The sequence below is a fragment of the Hemiscyllium ocellatum genome, chromosome 14, assembly GCF_020745735.1.
Source record: "Hemiscyllium ocellatum isolate sHemOce1 chromosome 14, sHemOce1.pat.X.cur, whole genome shotgun sequence".
Lineage (NCBI taxonomy): Eukaryota > Metazoa > Chordata > Chondrichthyes > Orectolobiformes > Hemiscylliidae > Hemiscyllium > Hemiscyllium ocellatum.
The window spans coordinates 70,884,501-70,912,500 of record NC_083414.1 but is presented as its reverse complement, the minus strand read 5'-3'; the positions used below and the strand labels follow the sequence as shown (position 1 = coordinate 70,912,500).

At 45.5% G+C, this 28,000-nt stretch overlaps 2 protein-coding genes across 4 annotated transcripts in view; one reads left to right on the top strand and one right to left on the bottom strand.

Annotated features, from left to right (window-relative positions):
• The window catches only part of LOC132822416 (E3 ubiquitin-protein ligase RNF123), a 379,484-nt gene extending 375,133 nt beyond the window's left edge, over positions 1–4,351 (top strand). The window contains exon 39 of the mRNA XM_060835785.1: positions 1,741–4,351. Within this exon, the coding sequence (XP_060691768.1) occupies positions 1,741–1,843 (103 nt within the window). The 3' untranslated portion in view covers positions 1,844–4,351. The remainder of the gene's footprint in view (positions 1–1,740) is intronic.
• gmppb (GDP-mannose pyrophosphorylase B) lies at positions 723–27,218 on the bottom strand. Of its 3 annotated transcripts, none has more exons than XM_060835783.1 (10): positions 27,141–27,218; positions 25,169–25,303; positions 24,384–24,464; positions 23,123–23,171; positions 22,238–22,380; positions 21,159–21,317; positions 19,259–19,337; positions 16,615–16,742; positions 7,665–7,847; positions 723–6,175 (listed from the first exon to the last, which is right to left on the bottom strand). In XM_060835783.1, the coding sequence occupies exons 2-10, from the start codon at positions 25,295–25,297 to the stop codon at positions 6,044–6,046; spliced, it is 1,083 nt and encodes a 360-aa protein (XP_060691766.1). In that variant the 5' UTR covers positions 25,298–25,303; positions 27,141–27,218; the 3' UTR covers positions 723–6,043. The 3 variants fall into 3 exon arrangements, with proteins under 3 accessions (XP_060691766.1, XP_060691765.1, XP_060691767.1); XM_060835782.1 differs by lacking the exon at positions 27,141–27,218 and adding an exon at positions 26,441–26,704; XM_060835784.1 differs by lacking the exon at positions 27,141–27,218 and adding an exon at positions 26,357–26,375.
• Positions 27,219–28,000: the final 782 nt, after the last annotated feature.

Below are 28,000 nucleotides of genomic sequence, written 5' to 3'. Positions count from 1 at the left end.
TTTCTTCCAAATTTACTACGGGATTTCTTCTACCAATAGGCGGTGGTCACGTTCTTCACAAGAGGAAACTGTTTCTCTCTGTGTCTGTTCTTGCCAAACCTTTAATAATTTTTAAAAACTGTATTAGAACGGCCTTCAGCTTTCTCTTTTAAGGAAACCCAGCTTCGCAGATAAATATAACCTGGCATCCTTTTAAATCTTAGGTGTAATTAATTTAATCTGCAAATTAATGAATGTTGTCATGAAATTTTAATGTTAATTATAACCTGTAATTTGGTGCCACTCTCAAATTTTGATACTGTTAATTGTAGTCCCCTAGCTGAGATGATTTATGTAAATGATAAGCACTGTCCTTAGGGAACATGACCTCTCACCATTGTCACTCTGGATAACTACCTTTTCATCTTGGTCAAGGTTTTCTGTTTTTTAGCTAAATGGCAATCCATTCTGCTCCATGTCCCTTCACTCTACACGCTCTGATTGCTCTGCTATTGTCAGTACCTTATTGAAAACCTTTATGAAATTCCAACTATATTATGTCCACTGCATTACTATCATCTCACACTTCCTATGAACAGTAACAGGATTAATACTTCACCTAAGCTTGTTTCACAATTCAATTAGACCATGACTGATATGTATCTTAACCATTATCTACTTGGTTAGTTTCCATAGTCTTAAAATACATGCCTAACAAGGCTTTATAAATTTTAGACTTGAAATTTTAATGGACTTCTGGCCTCAAAAACATTGGGGTTGAGTTCCAGTTTTGCAGAGCTCAGTTAAAAACTGCTTCCCCTGCATAGTCTAGCCCTAGTTTTAAAGTTATATCACCTTATTCCAGATTACCCCATCGAAGAAATTGTTTCTGTATCTACCTTATTAAGTCCTTTAATCATCTAAACTAACTTAATTAGACCACATCTTAATCGTCCTTCTATACTCAAGGCAGTATGAATCTGACTGTGTAATTTTTAGTCTCAAGATCATTCTGATGAACGTTAGGTTACAACTTCAAAGAATTAATAAAGCTGTCAAACAGCAAATTGCCTTTAGAATCTGAGCTGGCTACACTTTGTTGTATTTTTGATATCTGTCATTCCAATATTTTAAAGGAAATTAGGAAGAACATGGCTGATCCCTTATCTTTAACCATCCAAATTTCTCTGATAAATAATTGTGGTCCCAGCAAATAATTGTGAATCCTTGTGGCATTCCAATAGTTACGGTTTGCCAACTTGAAAATACGTCCCCCATCCCCATCCTGTTTTCTACTTGTTATCCAATCTTCTACTCATACTAATGTACTACCATCAATACCATGAGCTCTTTTGTTAATCAGCCTAATCATTGAATCCTTACAGTGCAGAAAGAGACTTATTCCATTTTTGACCAATAAAAGTACCCTTCCACCCATTTCTTCATGTCCTTTCAAAAAGTCACTATCCCCTGAATATTTAGATCCAACTTTGGTCGTCCTGTAACCATTTCTCCATAATGGCTATGAGGTCACACCCACTAACCTCTATTCATGCTGTTAATTTATTTGTAAGCAAGGTTGCACTTGCCTGTGAAATATTTCATGGTATTTGGAAACAGAGACCAGCTTTCCTGAAGCTTTGCTTCTCCTGCACAGGTGTTATAATAGTGAGAAGGACTGGGCACACATGAAGCAACTGGGATTAGTCTTTGAGACAGTAAATCAGGATTAATCAGAAGTTATTGCTGTTGTCCTTCCAGGGCCTGCATCAACCAGCATCTGATGAACAACAAAGATTGTTTCTTCTGCAAGGCCACGATCACTGCAGTGGATGATTATACAAAACCATCCTCCTCCTCTTAGTTGTTACTGACCCTGTTTTCCAACACTAAGGAGAAAGGATGCTGCTTCAGGGCGTCGGGGACTGCGTAATGCAGGGATCAGAATGATCAATATCCGATGTTTACAAGAGGGAATGACCCTTGGTGATTCACTAAGTGGGTGATATGCTTGTTAGACTGCTATTGTGTTTCAAATATTGATCGCTTGTGACTGAGACTAACGTGTTCTGAAGGGCAATTAACAGATTGGATTTCGCTCTATCCCATCAAACACTGACACAAACGTGTCTTAGCTATGACTGCCACCCTGGGTCCTAACGCCTATCCCCGAATCAGCTCATGAATAAAGCAATGGAAGAAGAAACAAATATTTATGTGCCCTACTGTAGTTCAGTATCAGCGAAAGAGACTGATTGGGCTTTGGAAATAAAGCAGTTAGTTGTCTCCTAACCTATGAGGGAATGTCCTTCTTGTCTACAAATTATTTCAAGTTCTTGAGAACTCCCTGGTTCCCTTTCACTTGCCGTTAAGGTTTTTGTTGGGAACTTTTAAGCACCAAGAGAATTCAGAGTTATGTTAATTAGCTGAATTGTTTGATTTCCTGCTTTGTGTTAGATTTTGTTTTATCCTTGTGTTCTTACATTCTTAAACCAGCCAGTCAGAAAACTATGGGAGTATTTCCTTCAAACTCAAAAGATTCTGCAAATCATCCTGAGTTGTTGAGGATCCTACGTAGGAAATGTTGCTCTCCAATTCTTGCCCATCCCATTACTTTTGTCAGGACTGGTTTTCACCAGTCGGCACGGGGCTGAAGTTTGCCCTTTAAGTTTAGCATGCTTGACATCAAAGACCTCTGGCTCAGGTAATTAGCACCGACACTGCACAACTCACTGGAGTGTTAGTGTTAACAAACCTTACCTGTCATTTTACCACTTCTCACCTGTATCTCAGTCACAGCACTCAAACAGCCAACCCCCAGGAGGCCTCTGCAATTCCTGTACACAATTCTGACCAAATCTCCTCACCTTCCATCCTTTGCCATGTTCTCATCTATTAATTTACAGAAATGTTTACCTCTCGAACTGGAATTGCTGTTGAATTATTTGAATCAGGGCCCCTTTACTTTCAAAATCTGGTCAACTAAGATAATGATTGCATTTGGTCACATTTTGATATTTGTTTACAGTGTGCAGTATAACAGACATATTGCTAACATCATAGTGAGGTTTGCCATCAATCGGATGGCACTAGGAGTTGCTTTCTCTGTCTAAGGATTCTGTGTCTGCAATGGGATTAAGGTCATGGACATCTTATGCCAAAAACATCAGAAAGTAGTGAAGGCTTCTTGTTCAGTTTTTTTTAATATAATTCTTTGAGACTCCAACTGTTCTGCACTGTAGTGTTGTGAAATATGTGTGAGTGACTAAGATTTGGTTTACTTAAACTGGTAACTTCTGAACATAAAAATGAACAATTTATGAGAGAAAATAAGCACACTTGGGTGAGAAACTTGACCACATTGAGCGCTCAGACAATAAAGAGACACTGTAACTCCCCACGAAAGTTGTGCATCTTTAACTGAGGCCAATTTCTCCTGTTTTTGCAACCAACCAGAGGTACAAACAGACAATGTGACAATGAAGAGTAACTGCTGACTCTCAATTATAATGCTCTCTCCCACTTCACTAATCAATCCCAACAAGAGACGACCCCCATTCATATAATGGACTGGCAGCAAATACTCTCCCAAAGTCACCAGCATTTGGTCAGCCCAGAACATGCACTTTACCAGCACCAACCTGGCTACGGACTCAGACCAATGTGTACCTTTCATCACAATGGCTCAAATATCGCAGGCCAGTCTGTGATGCAGCTTCACACTGCAAGTGTCTTAAAGATACTTTGTTGATGGTCCTCTTGCTCTGTCACAAGTTGGGAACTATAGTTCTATTGGGACTAAACGGAGTAGAGGAGTGTGGTTAGTTGAACAGCTGACTTGTTACCTATTAAAATCCAGCAGAACCAGGGGGTTAACTGTAGTCGTGCATGCAGTATTGTCTACATTATCATTACATAAACACTTTCAAATAATTTGCAGGTTTTAGGAAGAGGTTGAATGTTGTGACAAGTGTGTGGTTCCAGTATAAACACATATGGTGTTAACACATTGTGAACTTTTCAAACCTACCCAAAAACCCTTCCTTAATGGTTCAGCGTTTCGTTCATTTTTACAGAAGAATCATCCACAACCAGTTGTTTTGAGTGTGATTATACACAGTGGGTAGGATATTAGAACCCAGTTCTATTGATGTTATTTGTATTACAGTGAGGAAAGGTCTACAGTGATGAGACTAGCTCCACCTCACTAAAACTGTGTGCAGTGTGAGAATCCAATGATTCCTGCTTTTTGTACTTGTACTGGGAATCCCTTTTGTTGGAGATGTGGAGTGAATGAAGCTGCTGCTTGTGATGAATTCTTGAAGGAGTTGTAAGTGCAGAGCTGAGCATTAAAATGATTTATGCATCTGTCTGTAAGCCTACTATACTGTTTGTACATCAAGCAATACTTTAGAACAAGTCCCATCTCTTCCTCATTGGAGCAGCTAGTTAATCACAGTAGACAATCCAGCATGTCCTGGAATAAGCCTCAAACCCTCAGCCTTTAGCTTAACAAGTTAACACTCCTACTGAATCAAATTCTCAGCATTGCTTTCTAACACTCTGGTCTTAAATCTTGCTTACACTTTGAAATTTTCTAATCTAAAATATTAAACCAGTTATTTGGAAAGTTACCCAAATGGGACAAATGCAACAATCAGACTTAGAATTCTTTCTCTTTTCATTCAAAACCTGCAAGGTAAATAGATTTTTACAAAATCAGTGCAGCCAAGAATCAGTAACATTGCTTTTGGCAACAACCCTCAAGCGTTCAGCAATTCCCATTTATACTCCATTCAGCCACCAGCACTTAATGTAACTGAACCACCATTGAATGACATTCGCAGTGATGAGTGTTTTTCCTATCTCCATTAACTAACTTTAGAAAACAACTGGGGGAGGTCTATAATTCACTGCTGCATGAAAGTTGCAAACGCCTGCTCAGCTAGTACAGGCCCAACACTTTGTAAACAAGTTGAGCACCATTGGAAATGGTTTAGTTTAGGTGAATTTCTGAAGTTAAAATACAACAGAAGGCTTTACTCGCTTGCAGTTGAGGCACTTTCAGCAGCCAATTCCACACCTAGTCCACAAAATGAATTTTAATCAAAGTCCTTTTCATCAAAGCAGTGCTCTAATCCAAATAAACATTGAGTTTATAGAAAACCAGCATTTTTGTTGATTTAAATAAAAAGTTGGAAAGTCTGAGGAATTGATTTGAAGAAACCCACAATTATCATTGGTCACTGACTGGCTAACTGTTTACATTTTAAAACATGCCAGCCTTCACTGGCCCAAGAAAGGATAATACAGGGGAGTAAAGAGGCAGCAATCTCAACTTCCAGGAGACACTGTCAAACCCCTGACATTTATTCTCAGAAACAATCCACTAAACCTAAAATAGCCTTGAGCCCAACATCAGTACAGTGAAAGCAAATTGGTAACTGGGTGTGAGGTTTCATCAGCTTGGCTTCATAATTCCATAAACCAAGCAAACTGCCAACTTCAAGGCAGAAAGAATGTTTACAAAAATTATTTTGAAGACACCATATCAGACCAAAGGAAGAATTCCAGATATCACTTACAACACTGACCATATGCCTTTGGTAAATGAGGGGCTTGATACTGTCTGTGAAATTGACCTAATTTCTGAAAAGACAGTACATCAAACTTAAGTACTGTGAGGCGCAGCTGTTCCAAGAAATTTTTTCAAAGCCATCTTCCAACTGGCGTAAGATGTGCCTAGGTGCTGAATCCAATACTACACCAGAAGACCCACTCCCCTTGGAATCACCATCAAAACCATAATTACAATCAGCAAATACTTGTGGGAATCAAACTGCAGCCATTTCAAGATGTTCTTCCCTCAGACAAACCAATGAAAGACAAGAGCTACAAGTAACTTGTCACAGTGCAAGTTCTGCTGTCAGGGGAAATTAATGAAGTATCTGGACCCTTGTTGACTTCGTCAGCAGCCCTGTTCTATCCACTGGTGGTTGGCATAACTCCGTCTTTTAGCTTGGACTCCGGACTCATGTCCCTTGCCAAGGTCAGTTGCTGTGACCTACATGATTATCTTGGGTTCAGGCACCGAATCAGCAATGGATTTATGAGGTAAGACATTGGCTCCATTCAGATACAGCTCATCTTTCACGATCACATCCTCTCCCAGGACTGCAATATTTTCCATCCGCACCTGGAAGCAGACAAGAATGAGCCCAAATATCGTCAAGAGTAACATAACATTTCATTACTCGGGAACATGTTCTGCTAGTCAATGAGATTAAGTATGACCGCAACCTGACTCCTTAACAAAAATAAATTTTAAATTGATAATTGATCTAGCATTAATTACTGCTTGTGGAAAAAGTTCCAAACTTCTACCAGCCTTGGGATATATTTCATTCCTGAAAAGTGTGGCTCCAATTTGTTTTTTAAAACTATGTGCCCTAGTTTATGTAATCTCACAGCACTGTCCAGCCCACAGGCCCATGTATCCTTCCAAAGATGGCGATGCCCAAAAGTGCCCACAGTGACAAGCAGAGTTTGCAAGAGACTGAAATAAGACGTCAACCCCATGTGTTCTAATCCTGGAGATAAAAAGGCCAGCATTCCATTTTTTTAAAAAAAAGGTTATTTTGTGTCTGTTCATGACAGACCTCCACTTCCTTTTAGCTTTTTATTATTTAGAGACTACTGTGTTCCATCTTTTTAGGTTCAGTTTGACACTTGCCTACATTGACATTGATTTGTCAGTTTGGTCCATTTACTTAAAATTACAGAAGCATTAACAGATTACGTTTCCTTGTATACCAGTTCCAAGGAATACAATGGCTGTCAACCCAATATTTTAAAGGAATTTAGTGATGCCTTTAAAAAACCATTCAAATTTCTCTCGACTCAGAAACCTTCCCTTTGGATTGGAAAATTAGGTAAATCACTTGGTATTTGGGTGAGGAAAGAAAGCCTGGTAAAACATCCCTCTGTACATTTTCATTGATGTGAGATCAATTGTTAAATTGAAATATGTTTTGATTTTATTCAGCAAAGCCCCCAACTATTCGTTCTTAAAACTGTAAAAAGAAAACCCATTACCCCTCTGGTAATTCAGACACTAAATCACTAACTGGTGGAACAGGCTTGAGATGTAAAAGGCCTCCATGTGTTCCCAAGATAGATCTGTCATTAACATTAAACTGATCCAGTGATTTGGACGTGTTTGATAGACACAGACTGAGCATATTGAATAATTCTGTCCCCTCCACCTCATTTGCACCCAGAAAATGGGCCCAAGGTTAAATTGGTTTCTGCAATCATGAGAGTACATGACCCAACGATTAACCCAGTGCAGCCTTCAGAGTGAGCAAGCCTGCTCAATGTCTTGAGTCTGCCAAAAGAGCCATTGCTGAGCAGCACCACACAAGACCTGGAGGATACTGCTACATGCTATGGAGAGAGTGCTACCTAGAAACCTGAAAATTAAACGAGCTCGTCTCTGTGAATGCATTCAGAGAAAATAGTGGAACAGAGAAAAATTCCTCATCATTCACTCTCACCCATCCACCTCCATTGTTTACCCCTCACTCAGATACAGCCACCAACATCTCTCACCAACCAAACTGTTCATACCTCCTCCACTAGTATCCGCCCTTATTCCTCCACATGATGCACCCCTCTCCACTCACCCACTGCCCGACATCTGAGCTCCAGCCAATAATGCAGGACTCCAGCCAAGAGTGTGAACGAATCCTGGAGCCCTTTAGGATTGTACAGCGTTTTATACGCACTCCATCCTCAATCACCACTTCAGGGCCAATTGTCACATTTGGACCAATGGAACAGTTCTCTCCAATCTGTGCACTGGGATCCTGGTGGAGAGAATTAACAGTAAGTCTCAGTCTGCAGGAGACAAGTTCACAATGTGAGATGAACATTGGGGGCTGAAATACAATTGGGACCTTATACAGAACTGGGTCACACATCTGACTTTGAAAGTCTTTGGCCAGCCCCAACACTAAACCAGTAAATCAGTCCAAAGTGACACCAACATTCAGATGGGAAAAGCAGGGCCACAGCTGGATGTGGAGATGTCAATAGCAATAAGAAGGAATATTCAGAACTCAGGTTTGAAAGATAATGATTGAGCAGGATAGGGCAAAGTTGATGTTTCACGTGGCAGTGCTCAGTTTCCTCAGTATTGACATCCCTCAATATGAACATACAGTATTGCAAAACAATTCTTCCTCCAGTCTTCAACCCATAGGTGGCATTGCCACACCAATGCCTCACTCCGATTGCCTTCCCCATTGTTGCCTTCACGTGCAGGAGTGCACAAATTATTACCATCAGCAGTGAACTGACTTTCAGAAATAGAGGGGGACGCACTTTGGAACCTTCACTGTGGGAGCCTTGGCAGAACCTGCTCTATTTCGATTCAGCGATTCATTGAATGTTGTCAACGTATCTGTCGATTACAGCTGAACTGCTTTCATTAATGCCCTTTAGGGAAGGGAATCAGCCACTTGTATCTAGTCAGGCCTACATACATCAATTCCACACTAATGTGGACTCTTAATTACCTGAACAAGTCACACCTTGTGTGGAACCAGATGTGATCAGTAAATGTCAGCCTTCCCAGCAATACTCACATTCCTCAAATCATTATTTCATTGACTTTTAATTGGTTGAAAGACAGGCTTTCTGATCATCTTAAAACGTGCTCCTCTTCTAATCGGAGTGCAGCAAGATTAAACAAACAGGGTAAAATGAACTGCCAGATTGTCATTAAAAACCCATCTGCTTCACTAATGCCCTTTAGGGAAGGAAATCAGCTCCAAGTCCCACAGCAATGCTCTCTGATGTGACACAGCAAAACGTTCAATTCTGCACAAGATTCACAAATGCATTCTCAAAAGTAGCTAGTAATTGACAATAAAATGCTGGCCCCGACAGCAATGATCTTTTCGTCTTCACTGTCAACGGGGATGGTACCAGGGAACTGGAGAGTAGAGAATGTTGTGCCCCTGTTCAAAAAAGGGAATAGGGATAACCCCGGGAATTACAGGCCAGTTAGTCTTACTTCTGTGATAGGCAAAGTAATGGAAAGGATACTGAGGGATAGGATTTATGAGTATCTGGAAAGACACTGCTTGATTAGGGACAGCCAGCACGGATTTGTGAAGGGTAGGTCTTGCCTTACAAGTCTTATTGAATTCTTTGAGGAGGTGACCAAGCATGTGGATGAGGGTAGAGCAGTGGATGTAGTGTACATGGATTTTAGTAAGGCATTTGATAAGGTTCCCCATGGTAGGCTTATGCGGAAAGTCAGGAGGCATGGGATAGAGGGAAATTTGGCCAATTGGATAGAAAACTGGCTAACCGGTCGAAGTCAGAGAGTAGTGGTAGATGGTAAATATTCAGCCTGGAGCCCAGTTACAAGTGGAGTTCCGCAGGGATCAGTTCTGGGTCCTCTGCTGTTTGTAATTTTTATTAATGACTTGGATGAGGGAGTCGAAGGGTGGGTCAGTAAATTTGCAGATGATACGAAGATTGGTGGAGTTGTGGACAGTGAGGAGGGCTGTTGTTGGCTGCAAAGGGACTTAGATATGATGCAGAGCTGGGCTGAGGAGTGGCAGATGGAGTTCAACCCTGCCAAGCGTGAGGTTGTCCATTTTGGAAGAACAAATAAGAATGCGGAATACAGGGTTAACGGTAAAGTTCTTAGTCAGGTGGAGGAACAGAGGGATCTTGGGGTCTAGGTACATAGATCTTTGAAAGTTGCCACTCAGGTGGATAGAGCTTGTAAGAAGGCCTATGGTGTATTAGCGTTCATTAGCAGAGGGATTGAATTCAAGAGTCGTGAAGTGATGTTGCAGCTGTACAGGACTTTGGTTAGGCCACATTTGGAGTAGTGTGTGCAGTTCTGGTCGCCTCACTTTAGGAAAGATGTGGAAGCTTTGGAGAGGGTGCAGAGAAGATTTACCAGGATGTTGCCTGGAATGGAGAATAGGTCGTACGAGGATAGGTTGAGTGTTCTCGGCCTTTTCTCGTTGGAACGGCGAAGGATGAGGGGTGACTTGATAGAGGTTTATAAGATGATCAGAGGAATAGATAGAGTAGACAGTCAGAAACTTTTTCCCCGGGTACAACAGAGTGTTACAAGGGGACATAAATTTAAGGTGAAGGGTGGAAGGTATAGGGGAGATGTCAGGGGTGGGTTCTTTACCCAGAGAGTGGTGGGGGCATGCAATGCGCTGCCCGTGGGAGTGGTAGAGTCAGAATCATTGGCGACCTTTAAGCGGCAATTGGATAGGTACATGGATGGGTGCTTAATTTAGGATAGATGTTCGGCACAACATCGTGGGCCAAAGGGCCTGTTCTGTGCTGTATTGTTCTATGTTCTATGGGTGAGTTCAGTCTAAATTAGAATTCATTTTGGGACTGTTTCTTTCTGATGGTTATATTGCCCCACCACAGCGACTGTAAAAATATGAAATAAAACGAAAGTGCTGGATTAACTCAGCAAGTCTGGCAGTAGCTGTGGAGAAAAAAAAAGATTTACACTTCAAGTACCATGATTCTTCAGACTTAGTGGTTATATTTACAAAGTTAGCTAGCTCAGGGAGATTGACATTTCTTAGACCTGGACCAAAATGTGTTTGACTGACCACAGACCAGTCAGTCTAACCTTGGTGGTGGGGAAACCATTGAAAGCAGTTTTGAGGGACAGAGTTAATCCGCATTCAGATAGGCAGGGATTAATTAAGAACAGTCAGCATGGTTTTGTTAAGGGGAAGTCATGTCTGACCAATTGTCTGCTTGAAGTTTTCAAAGAGGTGACCAGGCCTGTAAATGAGGACAATGTTTTTGATGTCAAGTACTCAGACTTGCAAAACAGTTTTTGACAAGGTACTTCATAGGAGACTGATAGGAAAGGGAAGAGCTTGTGGGATCCAAATAAATTTGGCAATTCCAATCAGTCAGCTGAGTGGGTGATGGTTGAGGAGCGTTTTTGTGAATAGAAATCTGTGTCCAGTACAATACCACAGGGATAAGTGTTAGTCTATTCGCTGTTTGTGGTTTATATAAATGATTTAGACATGTACGTGGAGCAGGTGAACAGTAAGCTTGCAGATGATATGAGAATTGTTGGGGTGGTAAATAATGAGAATAGTCTTAGATCGCAGGAGGATACAGATGGACATCCATGTGGGCTGATCAGTGGTAAATGGAATTCAGTCCTAATAAGTCTGAGGTGATGCCTTGGGCAGGACAAATATGGCAAGGGAATACGTAAGGACCCTGAGAAGCACTGAGGATCAGAAGGATCTTGGGTGTGCACATACATCGGTCCCTTAAGGTATCAGGACAGGTAGATAAAGTGGTTAAGGCGGTAAATAGGACACTTTTTCATTAGCAGAGGCATAAAGTTAAACAGCAGGGAGGTTATGCTGGAATAGTATAAAATATAGACTGGGGCAAGGCTAGAGTATTGTGTGTAGTTATGGAATTCCCATTATAGGAGGAAAGTATTGGAGAGGGTACAGAGGAGATTTACCACGATGTTGCCTGGACTGGAGAGTTTTAGTTATGAAGAGAAATTGGACACACTCAGGGTAATTTCCTCTTCTCTGAGGAAAACATGAATGGACATGATTGAGATGTATAAAATTATGAGGCAAATAGACAGGAACAAACTGTGATAAAGGCAGAAATCCTCATAACATTCTAGAAGTATTTAGAAGTGCACTTGGGTTGCCAAGATATACAAGGCTATGGGTCAAGAGCTTGAGAATTAGTTAGGTGGTTGTTTATGACCAACACAGATGTAATGGGTTGAAGGGCCTCTTCCTATGACATCTTTATGATTGTGACCTCCTGTAATCTCTCACACCATCCACTCCCAATTGGTCCTGTATTGTCTATCATAAGAACACCGACTTCCTACAGATCTCCTATTGCAACTTTGACTTGTTTTTTTGTTTCAAACAGAACTGCTGAAAAAATAAAATTCCATATTTGGTTTGTGAAATCCCAGAATGTCACACAGGCAAATCTGTTCAAATATTTTAAATCAGGGGCTTTAACAGAAAAGTATACTACAAACACTAGACAGTCACTGCCACCTGCTGGGAGAAAGGAGAAAATCACCACCTCCTAAAAGACCATACCAAGACAACCATCTGATGAAGGAGCAGCGCTCCGAAAGCTAGTGCTTCCAAATAAACCTCTTGGACTAGAACCTGGTGTTGTGTGATTTTTAGCTTTGTCCACCCCAGTCCAACACCGGCTCTTCCAAGTCTTGAATACCAAGACCAGCAATCTAGAAAGATTCTCAGCAAACCATCAGCTGTGGTGAATCCAAGATGTTCCAGTTTGGAGAAAGTGAGGTCTGCAGATGCTGGAGATCAGAGCTTAAAAATGTGTTGCTGGAAAAGCGCAGCAGGTCAGGCAGCATCAAAGGAGCAGGAGAATTGATGTTTCGGGCATAAGCCCTTCTTCAGGAATGAGGAGGGTGTGCCAAGCAGGCTAAGATAAAAGGTAGGGAGGAGGTACTTGGGAGAAGGGCGTTGGGAATATGATAGGTGGAAGGAGGTTAAGGTGAGGGTGATAGGTCGGAGAGGGGGTGGGGGCGGAGAGGTCGGAAAGAAGATTGCAGGTCAAGAAGGCGGTGCTGAGTCTGAGGGTTGGGACTGAGATAAGGTGGGGAGAGGGGAAATGAGAAAGCTGGAGAAATCTGCATTCATCCCTTGTGGTTGGAGGGTTCCTAGGCGGAAGATGAGGCGCTCTTCCTCCAGGCATCATGTTGCCATGGTCTGGCGATGGAGGAGGCCAAGGCCAAGGAGGGGGAGTTAAAGTGTTCAGCCATGGGAGGTTGGGTTGGTTGGTGCGGGTGTCCCAGAGGTGTTCTCTGAAACGTTCTGCAATTAGGTGGCCTGTCTCCCCAATGTATAGGAGGCCACATCGGATGCAGTGAATGCAGTAAATGATGTGAGTGGAGGTTCACGTGAATTTCTGACGGCTATGGAAGGATCCCTTGGGGCCTTGGAGGGAAGTGAGGGCGGAGGTGTGAGCGCAAGTTTTGCATTTCTTGCGGTTGCAAGGGAAGGTGCCGGGAGTGGAGGTTGGGGTTGGTGGGGGTGTGTGGATCTGACGAGGGAGTCGCGGAGGGAGTGGTCTTTCCAGAATGCTGATAGGGGTGGGGAGGGAAATATATCCTTGGTGGTAGGGTCTGTTTGGAGGTGGCGGAAATGACGAAGGATGATACGAGAATCTGGAGGTTGGTAGGGTGGTAGGTGAGGACCAGTGGGGTTCTGTCCTGGTGGCGGTTGGAGGGGCGGAATTCAAGGGCGGAGGAGCGGGCCGTGGAAGAGATGCAGTGGAGAGCATCGTCAACCACGTCTGAGGGGAAATTGCGATCTTTGAAGAAGGAGGCCATCTGGGTTGTTGGTATTGGAATTGGTCCTCCTGGGAACAGATGCGGCGAAGGCGAAAGAATTGGGAATATGGGATGGCGTTTTTACAGGGGACAGGATGGGAGGAAGTGTAATCTAGGTAGCTGTGGGAGTCAGTCGGTTTATAGTAAACACCCGTGTTGAGTCGGTCATCCGAGATAGAAATGGAGAGGTCGAAGAAAGGGAGGGAGGAGTCTGAGACGGTCCAGGTAAATTTGACATCAGTATAGGGCTGGATGTCCATGGTGAAGATAAGGCTTTGGGGGCCGGGGAAGTGAAAATCACGGAGGAGGTGGAGGGCATGGGTGGTGCCCCGAACGTAGGTGGGGAGTTCTTGGACCCCACCTCCCACCACCAAACCATCATCTCCCAGACCATCCATAACCTCATCACCTCAGGGGATCTCCCATCCACCGCCTCCAACCTCATAGTCCCACAACCCCGCACCGCCCGTTTCTACCTCCTGCCCAAAATCCACAAACCTGCCTGCCCCGGCCGACCCATTGTCTCAGCCTGCTCCTGCCCCACCGAACTCATTCCTGCATACCTTGGGGGTCCTGTCTCCCTTAGTCCAAGAACTTCCCACCTACATTCGGGACACCACCCATGCCCTCTACCTCCTCCATGATTTTCACTTTCCGGGCCCCCAACGCCTTATCTTCACGATGGACATCCAGTCCCTGTACACCCCCATCCCCCATCACGAAGGACTCAAAGCCCTCCACTTCTTCCTTTCCCGCCGAACCAACCAGTACCCTTCCACTGACACCCTCCTTCGACTGACTGAACTGGTCCTCACTCTGAACAATTTCTCTTTCCAATCCTCCTCCTTCCTCCAAACCAAAGGAGTAGCCATGGGCAACCACATGGGCCCCAGCTATGCCTGCCTCTTCGTTGGTATGTGGAACAGTCCATCTTCCGCAGCTACACTGGCACCACCCCCCACCTTTTCCTCCGCTACATCGATGACTGTATCTGCACTACCTCATGCTCCCACAAGGAACTTGAACAGTTCATCAACTTTACTAACACCTTCCATCCCGACCTCAAATTTACCTGGACTGTCTCAGACTCTTCCATCCCCTTCTTCGACCTCTCCATTTCTATCTCGGACGACCGACTCAACACGGACGTTTACTATAAACCGACTCACTCCCACAGCTCCCTAGATTACACTTCCTCCCATCCTGCCCCCTGTAAAAACGCCACCCCATATTCCCAGTTCCTTCACCTTCGCGACATCTGCTCCCAAGAGGACCAATTCCAATACCGAACAACCCAGATGGCCTCCTTCTTCAAAGATCGCAATTTTCCCTCAGATGTAGTTGACAATGCTCTCCACCGCATCTCTTCCACTGCCCGCTCCTCCGCCCTTGAACTCCGCCCCTCCGATCGCCACCAGGACAGAACCCCACTGGTCCTCACCTACCACCCCACCAACCTCCAGATACATCGTATCATCCTTTGTCATTTCCGCCACCTTCAAGGCCCCAACGGATCCTTCCACATCTGTCAGAAATTCACCTGCACCTCCACGCACATCATTTACTGCATCCGCTGCACCTGATGTGGCCTTCTATACATTGGGGAGACAGGCCACCTAATCGCGGAACATTTCAGAGAACACCTCTGGGACACCCGCACCAACCAACCCAACCACCCCATGGCTGAACACTTTAACTCCCCCTCCCACTCCGCCAAGGACATGCAGGTCCTTGGCCTCCTCCATCGCCAGACCATGGCAACACGATGCCTGGAGGAAGAGCGCCTCATCTTCCGCCTAGGAACCCTCCAACCACAAGGGATGAATGCAGATTTCTCCAGCTTTCTCATTTCCCCTCCCCCCACCTTGTCTCAGTCCCAACCCTCAGACTCAGCACCGCCTTCTTGACCTGCAATCTTCTTCCCGACCTCTCCACCCCCACCCCCTCTCCGGCCTATCACCCTCACCTTGACCTCCTTCCACCTATCGCATTCCCAACGCCCCTCCCCCAAGCCCCATCTCCCTACCTTTTATCTTAGCCTGCTTGGCACACCCTCCTCATTCCTGATGAAGGGCTTATGGCCGAAACATCGATTCTCCTGTTCCTTTGATGCTGCCTGACCTGCTGCGCTGATCCAGTTTGGAACACTGTTTATGCACCTTGTATAGTTACATAGGAAGATCGACTTGACTAAGGTGAATTAATTTGAAGTTTTGCTCAGAATATAGACAGTTTGGAACTCCACATAAGCAATCACACAAAAGCTAGCCCATTTATTCAAAGTTTGGGAGAAGATTTGTAGCTCGGGTGCTCGCTGTTGTGGTTCTGTTCGCCGAGCTGGGAATTTGTGTTGCAAACGTTTCGTCCCCTGTCTAGGTGACATCCTCAGTGCTTGGGAGCCTCCTGTGAAGTGCTTCACAGATTCAATCAATAAGCACATCGACCTGGACCCAATATACCGGCCACTGCAGCGGACAGCTGGAAGTGACAACCGGAAGTGGCAGGTACAAATCACTAAAAATGCCGGAGGAAACATCACAGAAGCACTTCACAGGAGTCTCCCAAGCACTGAGGATGTCACCTAGACAGGGGACGAAATGTCTGCAACACAAATTCCCAGCTTGGCGAACAGAACCACAACAACCAGCCCATTTATTCCTACTGATCGTTTTGAAGGTCTTTCCCCAGAGTGCAGCAATTTCTCAAAATATTTATCCAATTTCATTGCAACGTTGTTACTGCTTCCACTTTTAGACAGGGCAATCCAGCTCACAACTCACCAGAGTAAAATAAAATTCTCACCCAATCACCCCCACCCCAGGGTCCTGTTGCAACTTGTGTCTTTTGATTGTTGAAGAAGCTGAACCCACTGGGTTGTAGATCAGATACCACTGCTGCTCAGAGGATTGCTGGCTGGGAAGCTAAAGATCATGTTCTGTAGAGCTGCTAAACTACTGTGACAGTGGGATAGGCCACAAACTCTTAACTATTCTATCCAGTGGCAGCACCTGACCCACTGCTCAGCAAAGGAGTGCTATCGTACAACACTTGCACTGTGGAATATTAATCTGAGTGGCAACTGCTGAACAGAAAGATACAGTGGACAGCCAGACGGTTGAATGAGTCCAGGATGAGGAGCACAGCGTGCTGAGATGATGGTGTAAAATTCCACTGGGACAGCCAGCACCAAGACTTACCACCAGCACGTTTCCAACGATGCCAGGTCCTTGGTGTAGCCGGTCTGGTGCTTTGTGCCGAAGGGAATGTAGATACATGCACATTCCAGTTAGGAAGTCCTTGGGCTGCCCGATATCCATCCAGAACCCTGCACAGAAGGCAAGCAATTGCATCGTGTTTCCAGAAGTTTATGATAGTTACCCAGTCATGATCCTTGGGGTCCTTCAGGCAACTTCAAGACTGGACAGTCTAGCACAATATGACCAGCACAGCATCCAAGGAGCAGGAGAATTGACGTTTCGGGCATGAGCCCTTCTTCAGGAATGAGGAAAGTGTGTCCAGCAGGCTAAGATAAAGGTAGGGAGGAAGGACTTGGGGGAGGGGCGTTGGAAATGCGATAGGTGGAAGGAGGTTACGGTGAGGGTGGTAGGCTGGAGTGGGGGTGGGGGTGGAGAGGTCAGGAAGAAGATTGCAGGTTAGGAAGGTGGTGCTGAGTTTGAGGGATTTGACTGAGACAATTGGGGGGAGGGGAAATGAGGAAACTGGAGAAATCTGAGTTCATCCCTTGTGGTTGGAGGGTTCTGAGGCGGAAGATGAGGCGCTCTTCCTCCAATCGTCGTGTTGCTATGGTCTGGCGATGGAGGAGTCCAACACATCATTTACTGCATCCGCTGCATCCAATGTGGCCTCCTCTATATTGGGGAGTTAGGCCGCCTACTTGCGGAACGTTTCAGAGAACACCTCTGGGACACACCGGACCAACCAACCCAACTACCTCATGGCTCAACACTTCAACTCCCCCTCCCACTCCACCAAGGACATGCAGGTCCTTGGACTCCTCCATCGCCAGACCATAGACCAAGACAGAACCCCACTGGTCCTCACCTACCACTCCACCAACCTCCATATACATCACATCATCCGTTGTCATTTCCGCCACCTCCAAACGGACCCCACCACCAGGGATATATTTCCCTCCGCTATCAGCATTCCGAAAAGACCACTCCCTCTGTGACTCCCTCGTCAGGTCCACACCCCCCACCAACCCAACCTCCACACCCGGCACCTTCCCCTGCAACCACAAGAAATGCAAAACTTGCGCCCACACCTCCCCCCTCACTTCCCTCCAAGGCCCCAAGGCATCCTTCCATATCCGCCACAAATTCACCTGCACCTCTACACACATCATTCACTGCATCCGCTGCACCCGATGTGGCCTCCACTATATTGGGGAGACAGGCCGCCTACTTGCGGAACGTTTCAGAGAACACCTCTGGGACACTCGGACCAACCAACCCAACCATCCCGTGGCTCAACATTTCCAACACCCCCTCCCACTCCACCAAGGACATGGAGGTCCTTGGACTCCTCCATCGCCAGACCATAGCAACACGACGGCTGGAGGAAGAGCGCCTCATCTTCCGCCTCAGAACCCTCCAACCACAAGGGATGAACTCAGATTTCTCCAGTTTCCTCATTTCCCCTCCCCCCACCTTGTCTCAGTCCCAACCCTTGAACTCAGCACCACCTTCCTAACCTGCAATCTTCTTCCTGACCTCTCCGCTCCCATCCCCACTCCGGCCTATCACCCACACCTTGACCTCCTTCCACCTATCGCATTTCCAACGCTCCTCCCCCAAGTCCCTCCTCCCTACCTTTTATCTTAGCCTGCTGGACACACTTTCCTCATTCCTGAAGAAGGGCTTATGTCCGAAACGTCGATTCTCCTGCTCCTTGGATGCTGCCTGATCTGCTGCACTTTTCTAGCAGCACATTTTCAGCTCTGATCTCCAGCATCTGCAGTCCTCACTTTCTCCCACAATATGACCAGGACCAGCAGCAAAGCTCCACAGTGCCTTGGACTCTGGAAATCACCACCTTTAGGAATGACCTTCCCAATTGATGGAAACAGTTTCACCTTTTTTTTTAAACTGTGAAAGTATCCCTCCCTGCCCAAGAACAAGCTGTAGTTTCTAATATTTCTATGAAGGTCTCAATGTTTCTTCCTTTCAGATGGATCATAGGTGAAGTGTAACTGAACTTAATCTATTCACTGTTACTTGATATCCTCACCAACAGAAATCAATCGCAGTTTTAAAACCTCCAGTTAATGACAGTGTTCCCAGGTTTTTGAAGGTTGGAGTTCTTGATATCCACTGTCCTGTGTGTACAGATGACTCACTTCCTGATTTAACCATATTTGGCCTAGCTCTCATTTAACAGCAGGCTCCTTCACTCTGGAAATCCCCACTAGAGCAAGTAGTCTGTATCTGCCCAATGGGTGGGCCCTTTCCCCCAAGGGCAGACTCCACATCAAAACAGCTTCCAATGCAATATACACCCAATGCAGACCTGAGCAAACCAGAGAACATTGAATGGATAAGGACAACAGGCTGGACATCATTTAATTATATAATCACTACCCGACTCCCAAACAACAGCACAAGTTAAAAGTGAATCAAGAAAAAAAGTCACCGGCCTGTACTGCACAAACTGATCTTGCCCAGGACAGAGGGTGAGAGAAAGAGAAAGCATGCTTGGGTGTGGGAAAGAAGAAACAATCCTGGAATTTCTCTCCAACATCATAGTTGTGAAGCTCAGAGACTGCCCAGTTTAGAAGGAGACTCTGCCTCAAGCCAAGTCTGAACTGAGTGCATTCCTCACCTTGCAGCTCCATGGCATACAGTTGTCCTTCCTGAGCCATGACTGGGAAGATCTCTTTCTCGATGGAGGTTGGCCTGAGCTGTAGAGAGACAAAGGACACAGAATCAGCACCAGGCACTGGCTCACAGCACCACTCTGCCTTCCTCCCTTCCTCATACAGAAAGCTTGTCCATGCTGGACTCATCACTACCTTACCCCTCTATTAATCAACATATACATTATACAAGATACCTGCAAGTTGGCAAAGAATAATATGAACTATTTTGAGTGTGGGATTGTTATTTCCATCTCCCTTCCAGGAAAGGACATCTTTTACTCAGGCACAGTACTGGAAGCCTTCTTGTCCTTCAGACACTTAACCGTTTGTCAGCTTTGGCCCCAAACAGTGAACCATTTCACTGTTGGGGGTATCATGCCTAGGATCATGTCCAAACCTGGCCAGCAAAGACGAGCAGGAATCTTGGGTCATTTTTCTCTCTCAGATTTAAGGCAGTGCAAGTGAGATCAGATTCTTCTCAGGGACCAGGGATCAGTTTGTGACACTGCTAATTGCTTAGGACATGTACTCAATACTTTAACCAGCAGAGGAATCAGAAGGGGCTATGTCACTGTCTCAAATATACTTGACTGTCACCAAGAGATCAGAACAGACAGCAGTTATATATTTGTGTGTGTGTGAGAGAGTGAGTGAGAGTGCGTGCGTGTATTTATAGACTAGGGGAACAGTGTTTCAGGACAGTAGTTCTGAATCAGTGATAGGGAACAAACACTAGTCCAGCCAGTACCACCCATTCCAAAACTGAATAAAGAAAGTCAAAATTAAAGGTCGTGATTCAGGAAAAGCTAAACAGAGGCAGGAGAGAACCAGATAATTTCCACTGGCAGAAGTAGGCAGCCTGAATAATCCAACATAAACAGAAATCTAACTCCTGGTAAGTGCAGCAATGAAAACTATAACAAAGGTTTAGCACCTTTAAACTCTGTAGAAGTAGCTCAAGTCAATGACAGCTGTTTCTAACCACAAGCTGTCCCTGCCCTGGGAATGTTTGATGGGGGACAGTGTGGAGGTAGCTTTACACTGTATCTAACTCTATGCTATCCCTGTCCTGGGAGTGTTTGATGGAGAGAATGTAGAGACAGCTTTACTGTATCTAACCCCGTGCTGTACTTGTCTTGGGATTGTTTGATGGCGACATTGTAGAGAAAGCTTTCCTTTAAATCGATGTGGGTAGCTTTATTCAAATTTAAAGCAGTAGAGAGTCCTTTATTCTGTCTGGCTCCATGCTATCATTTTGGAATGAGTAGTACTGGTTGCACCAGTATTTGGTGGGGACAGCATATTTGGCCTTTGTTTCAGTTTAAAGAAAAAAAAAGGAAGTTTTACTTTCAGTTTAAAAGAATAGAGAGAGTTTTAGCCTGTTCCTGTCCTGGGAGTGTTTGATGGGAACAGTGCGGAGCACGCTTTCTTCTGTATCTAACTCAGTGCTGTCCCTGTCCTGGGAGGGCTCAATGGAGACAGTGTAGCTAGAGCTTCCCTCTGCATTTAGTCCTGGGCAGTCCCTGTCCTGGGACTGTTTGCTGCGGGCCAGTGTAATGGGGTCTTTACTCTGTATCTATGTTGGTGCTGTCCCTGTCCTGGGGAGTGTTGGATGGGGACAGCGTAGAGGGCTTAGCATTCCATTTGCTTGCATAAACATCCTTCACTTTGAGGTTTGTGCAGGCTGCAGGGCCATGATTTACACCAAGTTCACGAAAACACTGCTGATTAGTGCTTGACCAAATAACCTCCAAGATTCAAATGGTCTGCACCACTGGGTTCCCAAGATCTCCTTAATCACTACTTCGCCAAGTGAGGAAAGTAGGGATCGAATATAGCTCCTTCACATCAAGGAAAACGTACCTGGATTCTGTTCAGAACTGTGGGGCTGAAAATATACATTCCCGCATTGATCTTGTTTGACACAAACACTTGAGGCTTTTCCACAAATCGATGTATTCGCCCAATTTCTGCTTCATAGATCACAACCCCATACTTGGATGGCTCCTCCACCCGAGTGACCTGTCAATGAGATGGATTTTTAAAGAAGATCAGAGGGACCTTGAATAGCTCAGTGGTGGGGATAAGGGTCAGGAGCAACTTCCACAAACACTTTTCCTTTCTAGTCTCCCTTAAGATGTTGTCCAGTTGTTGGAAAAGTCAGCAGACTCTCCCCAGTACAGTTCATCATTCCCAGGAAATGGGTAGATATTCCTAGCACCTCACACTTAATGCTTAAGGCTCAAGTTTGCTGTTATAGCTATAACATTGGATGTGAACTGGTGCAACACACAAAAGGACAAAGTGAGGACTGCAGATGCTGGAGATCAGAGCTGAAAATGTGTTGCTGGAAAAGCGCAGCAGGTCAGGCAGCATCCAAGGAGCAGGAGAATCGACGTTTCGGGCATAAGCCCTTCTTCAGGAATACTGAAATGTCGATTCTCCTGCTCCTTGGATGCTGCCTGACCTGCTGCGCTTTTCCAGCAACACACAAAAGGACAAGTTTGCTGATGGGCATTACATTAGTCACGAGAGCAGACAAAGGCAATACCATTTTTTTAAAAAATTGATTTATTGGGTGTGGACCTTGTTGGCAGGTCTTGGAGTCCACCCATCCCCAACTACCAATTGAATGGCTTGCTAGTCATTGCTGAATCAACCACTTTGTTGTGTTTCTGGAGTCACATGTAGGTCACACCAAGCAAGGATGGCACATTGCCTTCCCTGAAGGATTTTAGTAAACCAGATGTTTTTGCAACAATCGCTGGTGGTCTCGTAATCATGATCAGAGACTAACTTTCAATTCCAGATTTTATTCATGGCAACTGTACTGGCTGTTTTCGGGGAAGTTGAATCCAGGTTCCCAGAGCATTCAACTGGGTGTAGGATTATTAGCCCAGTGAAGTTAGCGCCAAGCCACTGTCTCCCTGTTTGCCACTCACCACTATAGTACCCTCCTTTCCATGATGCTTGTGAAAGCGGACCATCTCTTCAAAGGGGAACTCACAGATAACGTCACTGTTGAGGACAAAGAAGGGTTCCAAACTGCTGGTGATCAGTTCCCGGGCCAGAGCGAGGGGTCCAGCTGCACAAAGATGACACACAAGTCATAAAAGCCACAAAGATAGCCACATGCTCCTGCAGCATCACACTGACATGGTATGATTCACAATCAGCATTCACCGACTCATACTCCAAGTGAAAGCCCCTTCTCTGCCTCGCACTGGTTCCCTCTTCAGTTATCGTATCACTTTTTTAAAAAAACTAACTAAATAGTCAACAGCTCAGCCTTCAATCCTCCCTTCCTGCTTCTAATAGCAGACAAACATTGTGCCCCCATGATTGCCCTGGGCTAGCTAGTTGCTCTGCAGAGAACTACAGCCACTTGATAGTTAAATGGTTTGCAAATAGATTGCTCAAGATGGAAATGGATAGAAAAAGTATGAAATATGACAGTAAAGGTATGAAGTGATATGGAGTAGAGACAGGTAAATACATCTCAGATCACCTATGACCTAACAATGTCAAAAAAGATTGAAGCAGCTGAATGACCACCTCTTGTGCTTTTATTTCACTGAATTGCTGCCATCATCAGAGGCAATGGTTATTCTATTCTGAATGGGATTCAGGGACAAAAACTGATGAAATTTGAGGGAAATAAAATTTTGTATAAACATGCAGTGCAGAGGGAGAAGCTAGGATTCCACAATGGACAAAAATGAGTACTTCTGAAGTGATGCCCCTTCATGAGCAGGGTGAGGGAGATGGGAGAGGGGAGCACGCGGATTTCACTGACATTTGTATATCGATGTGGCAAATTTTCTCACCTGTTCCCAAGGGCTCCTTTTCATGAGAGAGAGAAATCCGGATACCCAGCTAAAGGAAATAGTACAAAATGGCTGCTTAGTGAAGAATACACAATTACACTCATTCCTTCCTATCGTTTCATAGAATTATACAACATGGAAACAGATCCTTTGGTCCGATAGTCCACACTGATCATATTCCCAAACTAAAATAGTTCCACTTGTCTGCGTTTGGCCCATATCCCTCCAACCTTTCTTATTGATAAACCTATCCAATCTTTTAAAAATGTTGTAATTGTATCTGCATCCGCCACTCCCTCATTATGCAATTTAACTTTTATATGCCCCGCCCTACACTCCAGAGAAAAGAGTCTCACCTATCCAACCTGTCCTTACAATGCAAACTTTCCATTCCTAGCAACATCTGGTAAATCTTTTCTGAACCCTCTCCAATTTAATAACATCTTTCCTATAACAGAGAGAACTGCACACAGTACTCCAACATAGCCCTCACCAACACCCTGTACACCCTCATCATGACATCCCAACTTCTATACTCAAAGATCTGAGCAATGAAGGCAAGCATTCTAAACACCTTAACTACCCTGTCTACCGGATGCTCATCAGTGAAGTAGGCATTCGTGCAAGTTGAGCACAGAAAGCGAGACTGACAGTGAGAAAATGTGGAGAGAGAGAGGGGAGATGGGGGGGGGGGCGGGGAAGAGAGAAAAAGAGAGAGAGAGAGAGAGAGAGGGAGGGGTGTGGACGCTCAAGCAGCAAGCTGGGCCTAGTGTTCACCTATCTGCACCTGATCTGGCTCTGCTGGTAACATCTTCACCTCTCACACAGAAAAGGATGAGCTGAAGCCCAATTCCAGAGAGTTGAGTAGAGCTGGGGTCATGGGGGAAATTAAACCAGGCATGACATAAAACACAGGCAGCAGTTTGGAATGATCCTCAAGTTTACAGAGGGTAGAAAGTAGGGAGGGCACACACGTGAGGCACTTTAAGCTGAATGGCTCTTCACCATTCAGTTGGAGCTTTGGAGTTCTCTGTCCCCATAGTTTATAGGACAACTGCACATTCTGAAAGAAATGGCTCACTTGTTTAGCCCATCAGCCTCTCCAACTTGTTAGGTTCAACATCCCAAAACACAATTACACAGTGAGAGGGGAAATACACTGCTGGGTTCAGTCAGGCTGTATGCTGCTGTCCAACACAATCACAGAAAGTCAGTGAGCAGGAGACATCCCCATCTGCTATTGTAGTCTCTTCCCACTTACCCGCTGCTCCTGCTCCTTCATCTCCTTCTCCAACATCTCTGACATGTAGCTGACAGCGAGGATCACATGGGATACACCAGCCTGCTCAAAACAGATACAACATGGCTATATGTGGGAAAAGGTAGACAGAAAAACCTGCTTCTAGTCTGCACTTTTGGACTGATTAACATCACATTCCCAGTGAATACCTACAGCCATTGTTACAACACTCTGCGTACTGTTGCACTTCAGCTGAAATCCTGAAGATAACAGTGAGGGAGGAAAAATGATCAGAGCTGTATGTTGAACTGTTTAAAAACAGCGCATTTTGAGATTCAGCCCTTCCCAACTTGAATGTTACAGGGGATTGACAGTACTGATTACATGCCAATAACTGACTTGTGGACCACAACTATTGAAGTAATTGTCAACTCAATATTAATGAGCAATCAGAAATTACTTGTACTGGTGCTGATGCAGTAGGGAAAACTGCAACATTAAAGCATTTTGGCGTATCCACAATCTTCCTCAATATATTTTGGCACTAATATAAAAAGAGTCAGGACAATTAGATACAGTATAAGCTTTGCATAAGGATAAAGGTCAACAAGTTTCTGTAATCAAGAAATAAGATGAAATGCTGGACAGTAATTTAAGAGCATGCACTGTCCTGCTCTTGTACACAGCCATTCGTGATCACACGCTCCCATATCATTATCACTGGATCTCCAAGTTCCTATCTTGGAATGCATGTGCTCCTCCCGCTTGTATCCTGATCTCAGTGGTGTGGCAGATGCTGACTGTACCTTTACTAAAGCTTCCACTTGGTGCAGAAGAATGGGCTTATTGCAGAAGTCCACCAGTGGTTTCGGAACGCTGAGTGTCAGCGGTCGTAACCGCGTGCCGTAGCCTCCCACCAAAATCAACGCTTTCATCGTCAGCTGTGAAAACATGAAATGAGAGCTCTCAGTCAACAATGAAGAGGTGAAGATGCAAGAACTGAACCTAAAGATGCTGCAACTTTCCAGCAACAACAGGAGGCTGACCATCAAAAGAGAAAATGCTGGAAACTCTCAGCAGGTCCAGCAGCATCTGTAAGGAAAGAAAAGAGCTGACGTTTCGAGTCTAACTGACCCTTTGTCAAAGCTTTGACAAAGGGTCAGTTAGACTCGAAACGTCAGTTTCTTTTCTCTCCTTACAGATGCTGCTGGACCTGCTGAGAGTTTCCAGCATTTTCTCTTTTGGTTTCAGATTCCAGCATCTGCAGTAATTTGCTTTTATATAGGAGGCTGACAATCATGCTCTACACACAAGGCTGGGCCTGGAGCAAGGAAGAATGAACTCAAAAATTAAAACACTTTTAAATCTATTCCTACAAAATCGTGTCCACTCCTGGACCCTATGTTTGCTGAGATTGGCTGCGGTTTCCCCTTTCCTTCAAAATTTTCATCATCAACCCTCAATTAACACAATATGTTTGAAAACCCACAATAAGGTTTTTGCAGAAGTGCAGTTCTTAACCAGATCTTATTTATGTCACAAAAGTAACTAAGACACTGGGCTTCTTTTGTTGATTTGCTGGTCCTTGAAGACAAAATCAGAAATCAGCTTTAATTTAAACATGTACACCCAACCACCATTTGGCAAACTACAAATCCCATACAGAATGAATAGAAACATCCTCTGTCTGCAGACTCTGCCACTTGGTCACTGATTGAGGATCCTCCCTGCCTTGTGTCTGAGACTGCTATGTCAGGGATCCAGGTTCAATTCCAGCCTTGGGCAACCGTCTGTGTGGAGTTTGCACATTCTCCCCGTGTCTGCGTGGGTTTCGTCCGGGTGTTCCAGTTTCCTTCCACAATCCAAAGATGTACAGGCTGGGGTGGATTAGCCGTGCTAAACTGCCCATAGCGTTCAGGGATGTACAGGTTGGGTGCATTAGTCAGGGGGAAATATACAGTAATAGGGCAGGGGAATGGGTCTGGGTGGGTTACCCTTCGGGAGCCGGGCGGGGGGAGGTTGGCGTGGACTTGTTGCGCCAAGTGGCCTGTTTCCGCACACCGTGGTGATCCTCTGACCTTTGCCAACCTCGGTGCTGCTTTATCCAGTGGCAAGAGCCGTGCCCAGCCCAGCCTCAGCTCAACTCGGCCACTGTCAGCAGCACCCTGGACTGTCCTCGGGCCCGAGCCAACCGTATCCTACCCTCCACCAATCAGCCCCTCACCAAGAACCTGCTGCCCATTCCTTCAGCCCAGCCTGATTCCTGTCACCTCCCTCCCTAATCACACTGGGATCCTGAATCACCTCCTGCCCCCAGGGAGACCTCACTCCTCCCCGGGCCAGTACCTCTCCACTCTCCCTCCCTCACACTCCCTCCCTCCCCGGGCCAGTACCTCTCCACTCTCCCTCCCTCACACTCCCTCCCTCCCTGGCCAGTACCTCTCCACCCTCCCTCCCTCACACTCCCTCCCTCCCTGGCCAGTACCTCTCCACTCTCCCTCCCTCACACTCCCTCCCTCCCTCCCTGGCCAGTACCTCTCCACTCTCCCTCCCTCACACTCCCTCCCTCCCTGGCCAGTACCTCTCCACCCTCCCTCCCTCACACTCCCTCCCTCCCTGGCCAGTACCTCTCCACCCTCCCTCCCTCACACTCCCTCCCTCCCTGGCCAGTACCTCTCCACCCTCCCTCCCTCACACTCCCTCCCTCCCTGGCCAGTACCTCTCCTCCCTCCCTCCCTCACACTCACTCCTTCCCTCCCTCTTCCCCATCTCTCTCACTTCTTTTCTCTCCCTTTTGCTTTGGGCTCCGACATGAACGACGTGGCACTGCCGCCGCACCGTAACGTGGCAACAGCCAATGGCAGGACGCCGCAGGAGGCCCGACCAATGGGAGGCGGGGATAGGGGGAGGTGCGGGAGCGTCTGACTGACGGGGACGACGACACGGCGGCCACCAACGGGAGGCGGACAACCCCAGCAGCGTGGGCCAATCGGAACGGGCCAAGGGAAAACGCCATCAAGTGATACGCGTGAACAAGATGGTCTAGGAAGCATCATCTTGGAGGAGAGCGCCCTGAGGTGTGAAGCGGACTGAGGTGGTTACTGCAACCATTTGTGTCTTCTCACTGATCATGACAGTGATTTTCACTCATGAAAGATGTTATTTGTTACACGTGGGAATCTGAAATGTGGGTGACAAAGATTGATTTTTTTAATGGTGTCCAGAAAACTTTAAAATTAGGGAACAAATTATTGCAGATGCTGGAATCTGTACTGAAAACAACAAATTGTGGAGATCACAGAGAGTCAGGCAGCATCCACAGAGGGAGCAAGCTAACATTTCCAGTCTCGATTACTCTTAATCAGAACTGAAGTGTGGAGGAGACAGCATTTATGGGGTGGGGGTAGTAGGTGTAGGGTGCCAATGAAGAAAAGACGTCAATAGTTCAAATTAAGTGATCGGGGTGTGAGCATGGCAGACCAATGGTGTGTCCCCTTCCAGAGTTGACAAGATAGAAAGTGGAATGAGGGGAGGGGAGGACATGCTAACAAGCTAAAAGAAAGCAAGAAATGGGAGTTGGTTCACAGTTTAAAGGTTGAGAGTGTGAGTCGATGAAGGGCACCTGCCTGAAACATTGA

What these genes read in the sequence shown, in the direction of transcription:
- gmppb (XM_060835783.1), bottom strand. Translation starts at nt 25,297, where the DNA reads ATGAAAGCGTTGATTTTGGTGGGAGGCTACGGCACGCGGTTACGACCG. An exon ending in CAGTTCTGAACAGAATCCAG is followed by an intron (nt 19,338 to 21,158) that starts GTACGTTTTCCT and finishes GTCTCTCTACAG; the next exon opens with CTCAGGCCAACCTCCATCGA. An exon ending in GTATGCCATGGAGCTGCAAG is followed by an intron (nt 16,743 to 19,258) that starts GTGAGGAATGCA and finishes CCTTCTGTGCAG; the next exon opens with GGTTCTGGATGGATATCGGG.